The 15,420-nt window shown below is 34.4% G+C and overlaps 1 protein-coding gene across 7 annotated transcripts in view; it reads left to right on the forward strand.

Moving 5' to 3' along the window:
- PLCE1 (phospholipase C epsilon 1) overlaps nt 1-15,420 on the forward strand; it is a 337,489-nt gene that overhangs the window by 243,521 nt on the left and 78,548 nt on the right. For all 7 annotated transcript variants that reach the window (XM_074295914.1, XM_074295919.1, XM_074295918.1 and 4 more), the window contains exons 12-17: nt 2,644-2,766; nt 2,865-3,001; nt 5,844-6,082; nt 6,933-6,994; nt 7,089-7,254; nt 9,461-9,568. In XM_074295914.1, coding sequence (XP_074152015.1) covers nt 2,644-2,766; nt 2,865-3,001; nt 5,844-6,082; nt 6,933-6,994; nt 7,089-7,254; nt 9,461-9,568 — 835 coding nt within the window. The remainder of the gene's footprint in view (nt 1-2,643; nt 2,767-2,864; nt 3,002-5,843; nt 6,083-6,932; nt 6,995-7,088; nt 7,255-9,460; nt 9,569-15,420) is intronic.

The following is a 15,420-nucleotide window of genomic DNA, read 5'->3' on the forward strand; positions in this document are numbered from 1 at the left end:
AACCCATGTTAGGAATGACATTGATGGCCTAGAGAGGAGGTATGTCAGGACTGGTTAATGGAACTGAAAACTGTGGGGGGGGGGGGAAAGATCTGTGGGGGAAGGGAGCATATGACAACTGTCTAAAAATATTTCAAAAGTAAATATGTGGAAAAGCTAATGTTCTTTTTCGTTGAAGTCCCTAAGGACACAACCAGAAGCAACAAACAAGTAGGTGCAAAAAAGGCAGGTCTAGAGCTGGGCTGACTAAAGAGGGGATGGGTTTCTTCTCCGGAGTCTTCAAACAGGCCAGGTGATGATTTGGAAAGAGGCAGAGAAGGGGCAGGCCTAGAAAAGTGATTTACTGGGAGGACACACAGCTGACAATAATCATAGAGGCTGAGGGTGGGGGGGCGTTCTGAGAAGCATTGTCAAAGTCCGATATTGTAAAAGTTCTAGGACTTTGAGAGAAGATCAAGCAGGAGATCATCAGGGGCTTTTATGGAAGAGATGGTCAGGCTTTGAGGAGCCAAAAAAAAGGTAAAGAACTCCAAGTAACCATTAAAGCAGAAACAACATAAGAAGGACAATCGGGAGGTAATATGAAGCCTGGACGTAGAAGAAGACTTCAGACTGTGTGATCCTGGATGGGGCATTTGGCCCTTATTTCTCCATCTATTGAATGGGGATCCTTCATAAGGGTAGTTATGAGGCTCAAAGTAGATAATGTGTTTAAAACAATTTTAAGAAATTATAAAGTGTCTTGTAAATGTTCAATATTAAATATCTATTGAATTGGAATCCAGAACCGTGCTACCTGAGCAATTTTTTTAAAAGTTTCAACGACTTCTAGTGATGCATGTGTTCTGTAGCAGCATGGCTCTTAGAGGTACCATGAAGAAATGTAGTGTTAATTAATGTTGTCATTACGTTATCTTACTATAATAAGAATGTTTAAGTTTAGCAAATGTATTAAGTTCTTTCTCTATGGAGATTGAGGGAGATGTGAAGATGAGAGGTCTATTCATGGAACACACATCTGATAAGAAAATAAGACTCCTATCTTGTTATGAACAAATATAATTTTTGCCAAACCAAATGTTTGTTCTCATACTGACTGACCAAAGATTGCAACTTAAACTAAATTAAGCTAATAGACTATTCTGACATTATAGAAATGTACCCAGGGGATGATGCAAAATGTGTGTGTGTGTGTGTGTATCTCTTAGGTATCTCTTATTTTAATGTCTTTCTGAGCAGCATGAACCACTCTTGTACTTTAATCACTTAAAAGCTTCCTTACTCATCTGGTTCTAAATCTTTGAGAGCCTCGATTAGCCAAGTTGCTTACAGCTGAGCTTATGGACAGAATTTTCTGAACTCATGATTGTTCTTGTAGATAATTTGTCCTTAGCACATACATATTCAGCACCTTCTATGGCCTAAGATTCAGGTAACTGTTAGATGGAGGCAAGATCTATAATAAGCAGTTTGTTGTAATTAGCCTAAAGATGATGACACATGTTTATCAATTCTATTATTTCAGGATTTGTCAACATTTTAATTCAGATACTAAAATTACTCTAAGAATGACTTTGGAAGACACTATGGTTAGCTTAGAATAAAGGGTAGAAGTGAGTCTAAGCCAAATTCTTTATAAAAGTTACTAAAAAATAATAAAATAGTCTTGAATTTTTAGCATGCAAATCACAAAGGTACATACATGAAGTTCTATTTTAAGAGAATTGTTCTAATTGTGTCTTAAAATGTTTATTATTGAGAGCTTTGTATGCCACCTGGACTGACTTCCTATATCTGAAAGGTTGCTGTAAGTTATTAATAATAAGAAATATGATAAAAGAAATACAAATCAAAATAACTGAGTTTTGAACTCATGCATAATAAATGAACAAAGATTATAAAATTTGAAAGTAGTGTTGGAGGGATTACCAAAAGACAGGATCGTAATATACTGATGATAGAGCTGTGAATTGATCTAATCACTGTGGAAAAAATTGGAATTATGCTATAAAATTTTTGTTTAAACTGTCCATACTTCTGACCTAAGATCTTACACTAAACATGTACCAGGTCAAAGCTGAAAAGAAAAATCCCATATACACCATAATATTTATAACACTTTTTGTGGTAGAAAAGACCTGGAAACAACATAGAGATTGTTTCTTATGGCTCAATAATATTGTATTACAATTATGAAGGGGCATAGATTAAAATGAACAGAAACAAAAAATAAGATGACTATATTTATAAAACTATATTTAATAATAAATATGACTATATTTATATTTATAAAACAGAAAGATTCTCCCAAGTAACTTGAATACTGTGTAAGTTATAATGAGCAAGTTGGCCCAGGAAAAAAGTGGAAAAAATTATCTAGCTCTTTTTGTTATAGAATTGGGAGACTTATGGGTGTGAATTATTACATCATGAATAAAATGTTAACTAGTTTTGCCAAATTGCTTTTTTTTCTCCCTTTCTTTTCTAAATCTTTGTTACAGGGTCTATCTCATTGGGTTGGAAAGAAGGAGTATATTTAGAAATCATGAGATATCAATAAAAAGTAAGACTATTTAAAAGATGATCTATGCTAAAATGACAATGTCTGTGTTTTGAATAATTAGAGTAATTTCTTTATTCTAGTACATGGAGCAGCAGTAGTTGGCATGGCCGAGTTAAAGGTGGACTGAAGGGATTTCAAAATTTCATGGTTTCAGATAGTAACATGAGTTTTGTTGAATTTGTAGAGCTGTTCAAGTCATTCAGGTAGGACATAATTTGTTTTTCTCTCTTTCCACATTAGAGCTTTTATGCAGTACTTATTACAAAGCATTTATTATTATTACTATTATTATTATTCTCAGTGTACGAAGTCGAAAGGACCTTAAGGATCTGTTTGACATCTATGCTGTACCCTGCAGTCGATCAGGCTCTGAGTCTGTCCCACTCTATACAAACCTGAGAATTGAAGAAAATACCAGTGGCCTTCAGCCTGATTTAGGTGAGTTCTGATTTTTTTTTAAAACTTCAAAATAACAAAACTTATCCTTATTTGAATATATGCTAAAATTTATTAATTAATTCACAGAAAAAGCCAGACATTCTATTCAAGATATTATTGATATATGTGAATGTAATACAGAGTGTTATGCTGGAAATTAAAAATATCTGCATTCAGATGTCATTTCTAATACTTACTGGCCAAATGACCATATTATTTAATGTCTCTGAGCTTAAATTTCTTCATTTGTAAACTAGATCATCTGTAAAAAAGAATCATAGTAATAATACTATTTCAGGAGGATGTTGTAAGGTTCAGATGTGGTCATGAAATCAAATACTTTGCAAGTTCTATAGTGCTATATAAATGTCATTATTATTTGAAGAATAATAAGCAGCAAAGATCTTAAATGTTATTTAATCTGTCCCTTGCCATCAATTAGCCAATCAGTCAACAAGCATTTATTGAATACCTAAAAGGCACTTAGGTTGCAGATGCAAAGAATGAAACAGTCCTTCACTGTCAGTTTGAAAACTCAAGAACTTGATTTTAATATCTAGTCCAAGTCCTGCCTTTAATGATAGCAGTAGTAATAATAATATTAGCCAGCATCTGTATGGGGCTTTAAGATTTGCAGAGTACTGATCTGTGTTGTCACATTGCCCTTACAATAGCTCTGTGAGACACGTGCCAGTATTTTCCCTATTTTACAGATGACAGAAATTTGAAAGCCCTCATGTGATTGGTCGAGGAATAGAACAGGTAAGTGTCCAAGGGGAGACTCAAACCCAGGTTTGTCCTGACTCCACAAATTCTAGTTTTCTGTCCACTAGACCACCTTATCTTGATCTCAGTGGAAAGAGTAAGAAATTCTTTCCCTTTACCCTCCTTCATTATATATATAACAAAGCACTTTACATACAGTATTATCTTTTAATACTAAGTCTTTTTTTAACCTGTTTTAAGCAGGTCCTTCTAGGGACCATTTTATAAGCTCCTCATTGTAGGATGCTGGACTTGGAGTCAGGAAAACTTGAGGCCAGATCCCACCTCAGACACTTACTAGCTGTGTAAGCCCTAGAAGTCAGTTTTACATAATCTCTCTGTGCCTCAGCTTCCTTATTTGTAAAAGTTAGGGTTTCACACTGATGGCAGACGGCACGCATTCCTTAAACATTTACTGTGTGCCAGGTACTGTGCTAATCAAGGTGAGAAAAGAAATACAAACAAGAGGAAAGAGAGCCCCTATTCTCAAGGAACTCACATTCTAGTAAGAAAGAGTACACCCAAAAGGCAAAGAAGGTGGGGGAGAAGGCAGTACCCATGTGAAGGCACGTTGTGGAAATTCCAAAAGCTAGAAGCTGAGCCAGGAAGCATGGACAAGCTGAATTCCTTCCCAAAATGAAGGTTCCAGGAAGAATTCACCAATGGGAGAAGGAAGACTGAAGGAATAGAATAATGCTCCAAGGTGAGAAGACAGTTGAAGCATGGAGCCAAAGTTCAAATGACCTGTTAAGGTCCTCTCTACCTCTAAATTTGTGATCCTGTGCTCTTCTTTGGATTGTATCCAGATTCAAACACAGATACTAAATTGAAGATATTATTTTGCTAAATTAGGATTACTTCACAGTTTCTACAAATTATCTAGCTATTTATGCATCTAGTCATAATGATTTTTTAATTTGGCCAGTGTTCTTATTGATTTATTTAATTTTCATCCACTGTGATTCTCAGATCTCAGATAAGAACTTTTATATAGCAGAAATATGGGAATATTCTGTATTCTCTCTTGCTGCAAAATATTAAGTTGTGTAGAAATTCAAACATGTTCTCATGAACCCAAAACCATTATGGCCTTATGTAAAACAAAGAAAGGATTCATTAATTATAGGAGTGCAAACTAAATTCATACTCATTTATTTGTTCATTTTTTACTACTGATCATATTAGTCAATAATAAATATTGACGTTTAGTTTTTAAAAAGCACTAAGAAACTAGGTTTATTTCTGTTTCTTTCAAGGGAGCTTCACTTATTTGGATGATGAACATGATCGGGCCAGATGATTTCTTTGTTCTCTTTAAGCATATTGGAAGGAAGGGAAAGAGGGAACAACAAGTGTTAAAACACTTAAGCATCTGCTACATTCTGTCAATTCATGAAATATGTATAATTTCATTTTAATCAAATTTATTACTTCATTTTAATAAGGTAGATAAATTGTGAAAGTAAGATAAATAGAAAACAAGAGAGAGAAAGAGGCAGACAGATAATTTCCACATATTTTTAAAAATAAGTGGTTTTCACTGAATGCCAGACTCCATGTTCTGCTAACTAACATTCTCTCACTCAGTTCCTGACTCATACTTTTTGCTATTCAGGTGTTTTCAAGGCATTCCCACTAGAACATAAGCTCTTAAGGAGCAGAAACTGTTCAATTTTGTTTATTTTTCCCACAGTTCTTGGCTTATAGTAACATTTAATAAATGTTTGTTGAACTAAATTGAAATATTTGGACCAAAGACCCTATAGTTATCCTAGAGTTTTAAAGAACTAACACTGCATTCATTTGGTTAACTACCTAAAAAGAAATATTCTAGTCTTAATAATTTTGTGGGTTGAATGCAAATCCCCCCTCCCTCACTTCCTTGGATGACCTCATGTCAATCAGTTAATTTATCTGGATCTCATTTCCCCATCTTTACAATAAGAGGATAAGATGAAATGATTTCTGAGGTCCCCTCCAGATCTGAATCTATGACCTGTGAATTCAACTTCTCACTCAGTTTTGTGAAATTCATTGGGTGTTTCTCTTCAGGTTTAATGTGTTGTTTTTGTTCTAGATTTGTTAACCAGGAACGTGTCTGACTTGGGCTTGTTCATTAAGAATAGGCAACAGTTATCAGACAACCAGAGGCAGATATCTGATGCCATTGCAGCTGCTAGTATTGTGACTAATGGTTCTGGAATAGAAAGCACCACGCTTGGTGTCTGTGGGGTTGGCATATTACAGCTGAATGACTTTTTAGTGAATTGCCAAGGAGAACACTACACTTATGATGAGATTCTCAGCATTATCCAGGTATGTGTAGTTGAGTCTTTTTTCCCTCACTCCCTAGAATCTCAGAGTTTTAAAAAAATGTCTCACCAATCTTTCTGTTCTTCCCTACAAAGTTCTTCAGTGTGGAGGGAAAAATAAAAACCCCTTAAAGACCAAGCATATAAGCATACCTTTCTTGGTCTCATCTATGGTTAGCACAATTCCTGGCACATAATAGGCACTTAACAAATTTTTGATGACTATCTAACCAACCTCTAAGAATCTGACCAAATCCCAGAGAATGTCTTCTTATAAGTACATGTTCACAGTTAGAAGTGAATTAAAATTTAACCATATTTGAAACTATTAGATACCAAGATTTATAGATCAAATTAGCATAAATTTTGGATTGAATGCCCACTTCTGTATAATGTGATTAAATCAAAACTCAGTGTGATCAGTCCAGATTCACTGATCGATAGTTAGCAGTTAGATACAACCATGTGGTATAATTGACATTACTTAGTCAGGACCTACTACATGCAGTAATTTAAGTAAACAGTAATAAGGATCTGCACTATGAGATAACTGTGAATGAAGATAAGAGGTGAAAATGTAGCTAAAAACCTTTTAAAGACTGATTTTATTTTATTTTGTGTTTCTACACTCATTCTTCTCCGGATTTTTAGACTAGAATATTAATGTAATGAACTCACATAAATTTTCTTATTAAAATCTTATATTTTACAATACATATTTTTTAAAATGAATTAAAATTTTTGGTTCAAACATTTCACATTGAATATAGAGCATCTTTAAAAATCAGATCACTTACTATCCATTATGCTTATTCTTCTTGTTTCAAATTATGTGGTCTTTATGTCCCCTACAGAAATTCGAGCCTAGTGTGAGTATGTATCAGCAAGGTCTAATGTCATTTGAAGGATTTTCCAGGTAATTGATTTTTTGTGATTATTTCTTTTATTTAATAGTTGCATGGAGTTTGTTTAGCTAAATATTAATGGTAAAATATAATGTTTTGACATAGGTTTCTGATGGATAAAGATAATTTTGCTTCCCAAAATGATGAATCACAGGAGAATGTTAAAGAATTGCAGTTACCACTCTCCTATTATTACATTGAATCTTCACACAACACATACCTCACAGGACATCAGCTTAAAGGAGAGTCCTCAGTGGAGCTATATAGCCAGGTATACAGAATTTAACTTAGTTCATGGTTTTCAGTATGAGACTGTTTGTTTATTTAAACCAAAGATCATTTAGACTGACCTTGGATTCTTTAAACATGTTGCATATTCTAAGCTTTGCATGTCAAGTCTAAAGAAACATGGGTGGAAAAACTGTTTATGCACACAGTTGTTTCCAGCATTTTTCCTGATCCATACTTAAGCATTATTCTTTAACCAAAAAAAAAGACATTTGTTTTAGATTCATGGCTTTTAGATACTAGTTTGTCTGCTCTACCCTTCTAAAATTAGACTTTCTCGTGGGAAAAATATCTAATAGCTTAGCTAAATGTTAAATAAATCATTATAGGGGCAAAATAGAAAATGAAACTTTACTAAAATTTGATTTAAAGAATATTGTTTGTTTTGCCTCATAATTTGTTAGGCAATCTATTACTACATTAACTGATTTGAAAGAAAAAAAAAAACTTTTGTCTAGAGAAGTCTGCTGCTTCAGTCCTGCTATGTGACCTTTAGGCTTCTTTATGCTCTCTAGGATTCCTTCTAGCTTTAAATTATCTGTGACCTAAGATCTATTCATATAAAATCGTCTAATAAAAGTTTCATATTCCAAATCTGACTTTCCATTAATTTTCCTTATAAAATTAAAATCTGTGTCGTCAAAGAGAAATAAGTCATCCTAACATATCAAACCAGAGCTAATGTGTTCCTTACTTCTATTTGCCTATAGTAGCAGCCACCAGAACACTGAGACTTGCTAAAATTTGTCCTAAGTGTTCAGCCTCTCTCCTCCAGTTACCAAAGGAAAACAAGCTACCTTGACATTGTAAATTAGTTAAGCAAGGCCACTTTTCCTAGTACAGTGGTTGTCATCTGTAGGATGAAGTGTGGGTTTATTTACACTCTTAACTTCCTTCTTCTCCTGCTTGTGCTGGGGGTTTTCTTCAGACAAACAGCACTGAATTAAGCAACTGTGATATGCCCTAAAGTAATCCTGCTCTGGTCGTGTAGATGGTCAACTTTTACATTTCTGATTGATGATTTCTATGGGCCCTCAGCAGGACTCTACTAGTTCTGGTAATGTTCTCTGCCTTAAGTTCCTGAGGACAGGATAATTTCTTTACAAGGCAGCCCTGGTTTGCATGTGAAAAGCTGGCCCTGGCCTAGTAGAAGCATTTAGAGGTCAGGGGCCTAGAATTCTCTTTCAAAGTTGGCTTTCATTAGCTTTCTAACTAAATTATATTGTTTTGATTTCCTACTTACCTGTCCCTAGTAAAAGCAAAATAGAGAATGGGCAACACCAGTCACATAAGAGTTTGGCTTTTCTTATGGGCTTATTAAAAATATGTTCCTCAAACAGAATAGTAATGCTATATTCAGCACGTTACCACAAGGTCAGGGCGGAAGGAACTGGTTTTAGGCATACCATTTCCAAAGGCAACCTTTAGCTTCTGGTCTAGGAAAAGAAAGAAGTGTTTCTGTCTTGTAGCTTTAGTCAGTTTTTAAGAGCTTTGTTGGTGAAATAAATAGAACAGCAAAAAGAAAAATTTATGTGAACATCAATTTTTCATTGCAGTATCTCTGAGCATCAACTCTAGCCTTAGGATTAAACTTTTCTTGACACGGGAAGAGACATCATTGACACTGATCAGCCTTGCCATTCAATACAAGATTATTCTCTAACATAAAACTAGGAATATTTTCATCATGTTCCAGAATCTTAAAGGTTCTATCACAAATTCATTTATATTCAAGTTGTACCTCTGAACAAATCAGAGTAGTAGTCAAAGCATTTGCAACAAAAGTTGTACTTTATAAGGAGACCTTAAAGTACATATTCTAAATTCTTCTGGATTGGCTGGCAAAGAAGGTAGCTTTGGACATTACTGTTAACCTCCCTCTGAAATCAATGCAGCTACTTAACTAGCTGAAGGTATTATCTATATTATGTAATTTGTTATACTCTTTTAATTGAATCAGCCATGTCTAATTAAATATAAAGTCCTATAATTTATATTTAATAATGTCTGAGCTCTAAAAGATCATTTATTATATAAAATCACAATATTAATCAACAGTGTGATGGGGCAGCCAAAAAAAGCTAAAAAGGACTTACATTATACTAGGAGTTATAGCAAGCTTTCTAAGACCACATGTGATGTTGAAGATGCCTTCCATTACTAAATTCTATGAGTTTATAATGTTACAGGTCCTCTTGCAAGGCTGTCGGAGTGTGGAATTAGACTGTTGGGATGGTGATGATGGAATGCCAGTTATCTATCATGGACATACACTTACTACCAAGATTCCCTTCAAGGTAAATTTACTTTATCATTATCTTCAAATGAAGTCACAAAAAGTATCATCCATGTATCATATGTGTGTGTGTGTGTGTGTGTGTGTGTGTGTGAGAGAGAGAGAGAGAGAGAGAGAGAGAGAGAGAGAGAGAGAGGGAGGGAGGGAGGGAGGGAGGGAGGGAGGAAGGAAGGAAGGAAGGATGGAAGGAAGGAAGGAAGGAAGGAAGGAAGGAAGGAAGGAAGGAAGGAAGGAAAGAAAGAAAGAAAGAAAGAAAGAAAGAAAGAAAGAAAGAAAGAAAGAAAGAAAGAAAGAAAGAAAGAAAGAAAGAAAGAAAGAAAGAAAGAAAGAAAGAAAGAAAGAGAGAGAGAGAGAAAGAGAAAGAATTGGGGTTAAGTGACTTGCCTAGGTTCACACAGCTAGTAAGTATTAAGTGTCTGAGACCAGATCAACTCTGGCAGTCAGTCTGGTAAGATGATTTATATACATACATATATGAGATCCAACTATAAAATAATAAATTATTCTATACTCTGTAAACTATGCACAATAAAATCTCTTATCACTTTATAGTTACATGTCAAATGTAAGATTTTAGAGTAGTTCACGTAATATCTTTGCAGGCTTTGTTTTGTAGAATGTTAGGTTGTATTATCTATCTATAAGACATAATTCAGAATTTTTACACCTGCTTTGAGTGTGAAGACTCTGACCAAAGGGTTTCCATTTTCATTGTGCTAATAATTATCTACCTTAAGATGATTTTCTTGCATTTTGATAAGCACAGGTCCTATTTCCTTAATTAGCATTTAAGTACTGTGAGAGCAAGGATTGTATTTATAGCATAGTGCCTTTGTACATTGTAGAAACTCAATAAATATATGTTGATGGGGGGAAGCTTAGTAAAATAATAATTCAGGTTTCCTATGGTATATAAATATAATTTGTTATAACTATCACCTACTTTCAAAGAGTCAGAGAATAATGAATGATCCAAGATTTAGAGTTGGAAGAAACTTTAGGGATCTAGTCCAACCCACTAATCTTATGGAAGAGAACTTAAGGCCCAGAGAAGTAAAGTGATTCACTCAATTCAAATCTTGATCTGCTTTGTAATGGTGGGCAAATCACTTGGTCTTTGGGAGCCTGTTTTCCCCTATGTAAAATAAAGAGAATAGTCTAGAGTAATTTAGATTACCTCTAGTCCAGCTCCAAATCAATGATCCTTATGAGACAATTAAAAAGAGCCAGATTAACCAAAAAGTAAGTCTAAAATTACTCATTAGCCTGGGCTAAGAGAGAATTTTCTTCATAAGCAAAGCACCTACTTTACTAACGTCTGTCACTATGTTGCTTTTTGCTTCCAGTTCACACTCATGAACCCCACTCTGCCCTTTCTTACAGAGGCTACAATATATTTTTCTTTTACCTTGACTTTTACCCCAGGTAGATCACATAGAGTCTTTGGGTAGAATCTGCGTGTCATTTACTAGTCAAACATCAGAAAACTTTGGAGAAAAGATGTTTTTCTTTTTCTTGGAGAAAAAGACTCTAAAAACAAATCCAAAGTCAGTATCTCCTTCTCTAATTATGGGCTGTCGGCTAATTGCTTGAGGATTCTGTTTCTACAAAGATGAATAATTGGACTCACACCTGTGCTTACCACATTCACCCCAGCCCACTCTATGCACATTAACCCAGAGAATACCTTGACATTTCTATATCTGTAGTGTGATATGTTGTGGTGTCCATTTATTCATTTCTATATACAGTTTTTTACCCAGTGTAGATGCTAGTACCAAGCCAGTTGCCAGATTGTTCACAAAGTGTACCTAGGTTCCCTTATATTTGCTAAGAATGAAATAGCAGATCACTAAATTGAGAAGCTGGTACAAAGCAAATTAAATCAAAATTATTAAAAATTATGCAATTAAAAAATTTTAAATATGCATCTTAATATCTGGACTAAAGTCCCTGAAAGAATTGAGTCCTTTCAGTTTTTCACTGGGGTTCAGAAGCCCCCCTCTAATTCAGTTGTGACACAAATATAAATAAATTCCCTTAACAGGTCCTTGTAAGCACGGACCCTAGCTGACATATGACAATATAAGATGCCTTATACTTGGTCCTAGAAAATGGAGCTTTGTCTAGGTCTATGAAGCATAATCCATTCTTTCTCTACACTTGTAGCAAGTTCAATGGGCCTAGTTGGCAATACCTGAGTTTCTATGCACCAGCTCAGTTCGTTCCCAGAATGTGTCCTTCTAGAGCTCAATCATACTAAGACGTATTTGATTCTTTTATTCCTTTCATTCAGGAATGGAATACTTACCAAGAATGCTTCCTACCATAGCATTTTATGTTCACCAATTTGTTCATAGAGGGAAAAAAACCTATGGTTTCATATGATAAATTACCATCAGTGAAAATGATACTACTTTAGCCTAGCTAAATAACATATCTTTTGACATTCCTTAGGGTTTAACTTAGCCCACCTATCTGTTCGCTCCTTTTTACTCTCTTACTAATTACTTATTATAATATATCTGTCTCCCATACGTACTAGAGTCCCTCAAGGCTTTTCATGGATTCTCTTTTCTTCTCACTACTCATTCTCTTCCATATCAGCTCCCATTAGTTCAGTTATCATCTCTATGAAAACAAGGCATTTTTCAAAGTCCAGGGAAGAAGAACAATGTATTTGTAAACCCAGGACCTGAGTTCTAACTCCATCCCTGCTAGCAATTATCCACATAATATTGGGCAAATGTAGGCCTTAGTTTCTCATCTATGAGTAGGTTGAACTAGATATTCTCAGATGTCAACATCAACTCTGGATTTATGATCTTACCCTCTCTTCTTAACTCCATTCTCATATAATCAGCTGCCTGCTGGATATTTCTACCTAGATGTATCTCAACTCAATATTGCCAAACGAAATCTAACCTCAACTCTCTACTGGGATGTCACCAGACAGCTTCATTCCATCCAGATGTCTGATAGGGTCATTAGAATCTAGATAGGGAAAACATCCTGCCATTTGCCTTATTTCTGCTTACACGTCCCATTCACCCACCCTCACTCTTCTGGTTTTTACCTCTTTGTCAGGGAATAATAATTAATAGCAATCCTCTGCAAAATGAATAGATGCCCCCTGAATCCTAGTAATTCTGAATCATAGACTCCTTTCCCTAGTCTTGACCCCTTATTCCCATTTATACTTTTTTATTAACTTTATCCATCCATCATCATTGTTCAACTCCATCCTCCACTTCTGTTGTATTCTGCAGAAATCATGTTCTATTTTTTTTTATTATATTCCCCTATAAATCTACTCCTCTTCCTCTTTTCCCTACTTTTGCAGAAAATGTCACCTTTTATTCACTCTTGGTTCAAAATTCAAGAATTACTTTCTTCCTCATTCTCTACATACAATCTACTGTTAAATATTGTTGATTCCTCAAAATCTCATCTTCTGTCTATAGTATTTCAGGCCTTTATCATTTTTTACTCTTGAATAGCCTTCTGATTCCCTGCAAACAGTCTTCTCTAGAATTAATCTTTTTTTCACAGATGTCAAATAGATATTGTCACTCCTCTACTGAAAAGAACCTTAACATAGTGAGGTAAATAAAAATAAACAATCTCTTCTTCTTTACCCCATTTCTCCCCCAAGGAAGAGACTACAACTAAATCAATTTCTGCTAGAGAAGAGCAACCTCAGATTTTTTTTATTAATTTTTATAATTATAACATTTTTGACAGTACATAAGCATAGGTAATTTTTTTAACAACATTATCCCTTGTACTCCCTTCTGTTCCAAATTTTCCCCTCCTTCCCTCCACCCCCTTCCCTAGATGGCAGGCATTCCCATACATATTAAATATCTTATAGTATATCCTAGGTATAATATATATGTGCAAAACCGAATTTTGTTGTTGCTGTTGCAAAGGAAGAATTGTATTCAGAAGGTAAAAATAATCTGGGAAGAAAAACAAAAAACAAACAAACAAAAAAAATGCTCACAGTTCACACTCATTTCTCAGTGTTCCTTTTCTGGGTGTAGCGGATTCTGTCCATTATTGATCAATTGGAATTGGATTAGCTCTTCTCTATGTTGAAGATAACCACTTCCATCAGAATATATCCTCATATAGTATCATTGTAATGATCTCCCAGTTCTGCTCGTTTCATTCAGCATCAGTTGATGTCTCTCCAAGCCTCTCTGTATTCCTCCTGCTGGTCATTTTTTACAGAACAATAATATTCCATAACATTCATATACCATAATTTACCCAACCATTCTCCAATTGATGGACATCCATTCATTTTCCAGTTTCTATCCACTACAAAAAGGGCTGCCACAAACATTTTAGCACATACAAGTTCCCTTTCTCCTCTTTAGTATTTCCTTGGGATGTAAGCCCAGTAGTAGCACTGCTGGGTCAAAGGGTATGTACATTTTGATAACTTTTTGGGCATAATTCCAGATTGCTCTCCAGAATGAGCAACCTCAGATTTAAGTAAAGTTGTTGGGTTTTTTTGTTGTTTGTTTGTTTTGTTTTGTTTTTTAAGCCTCTTCTTTTTTCCCCTCCTACAAAGGAAAGGGTTTCAACTAAAGTCTGTTGCTGGAGAAGAGAACATTGGTGTAATGGTAAAGGAAAATGGAAAAATCAAAATCTTAACCCAAGAAAGGGGAGATTCTGGCCCAAAGAAAGACTCCCAAAGCAAAGGAATATTTCTTGAAAGATAGGCACTACTGTCATACCCATTTTAAAGATGAAGAAACTGAGTGATTTGTTCAAGATCACACAATAAACAATTAACTATTGTAACTGAGAATGTGAATGGAATGAACTCACCCATAAAATAGAACAGGTTAGCAGAATGGATTAGTAATCAAAATTCAACACTGTATTCTTTACAAGAAACATACCTGAAACATAAAACATCACATAGTTGAATATAAAGAGCTGAAACAAAATTTATTATGACTCACCTAGACAACAACAACAACAACAAAAAAAAAAAAAAACAGGAGTAGCAGTTATAATTTCAGACATGGCAATTATAGAAATAAGCTACATTTTGCAGAAAGGTAACAGATGACAAGTGGATTTTATTACTTAACACATATATATCCAATGGCTAAATTTATTACTCAAAAGGAAAAAAAATTACAAGGAGAAACAGACAGTAAAAATTTATTAGTGCTGGGAACCTCAAATTACCCCTAGGTAATGGCTCCAGATAAGTAGCCAAAAATAAATAAAAATTAAGGTGCTAAATAGAATTTTAGAAAAATTAGACTTGATAGACTTCTGGAAATTGTGGGATTGAATTAGAAAGAAGTATACCTATTTCTAAGTTTTTGATGGCATATTTGCAACAATTGAACCTCTTAAAATATAAACACTTTACAAACAAATTCAGAAAGGCAGAAATAGTCTACACATTTTTTACTGACCATAATGAAATAAAAGTTATATTAAATAAAAATCCTCTGGAAAAGTATTAAAAGTCCACAAAATCCTATAACTTAATTCTAAATAATTGGTAAATCATAAAAGTTATAGGTAATTTCTTTAAAGATGACGACAAAACAACATACGAGGTTTTTAGGTTTCAGCCAAAGAAGTCCTGAGGGGGAAAATTGTATCTCTAAACATATTTTATTAAAAATAAGAGAAAGAACAGATTAGTGAATTAGAGAAGTAAGTAAAAATGCTGTCATTAAATAACAAAATAGAAATCCTGAAAATCAAAGATGAGATTAACAAAAATGAAAGCGAAAAAAGAGTTGGATTAATAAAGCAAAGAATTGTTTTGTTTTGTTTTATTATTAAAGAAAGCATTTATCTTTGGGCAATTTG

Source organism: Sminthopsis crassicaudata, chromosome 2 (assembly GCF_048593235.1).
Source record: "Sminthopsis crassicaudata isolate SCR6 chromosome 2, ASM4859323v1, whole genome shotgun sequence".
NCBI classification, from domain to species: Eukaryota; Metazoa; Chordata; class Mammalia; order Dasyuromorphia; family Dasyuridae; genus Sminthopsis; species Sminthopsis crassicaudata.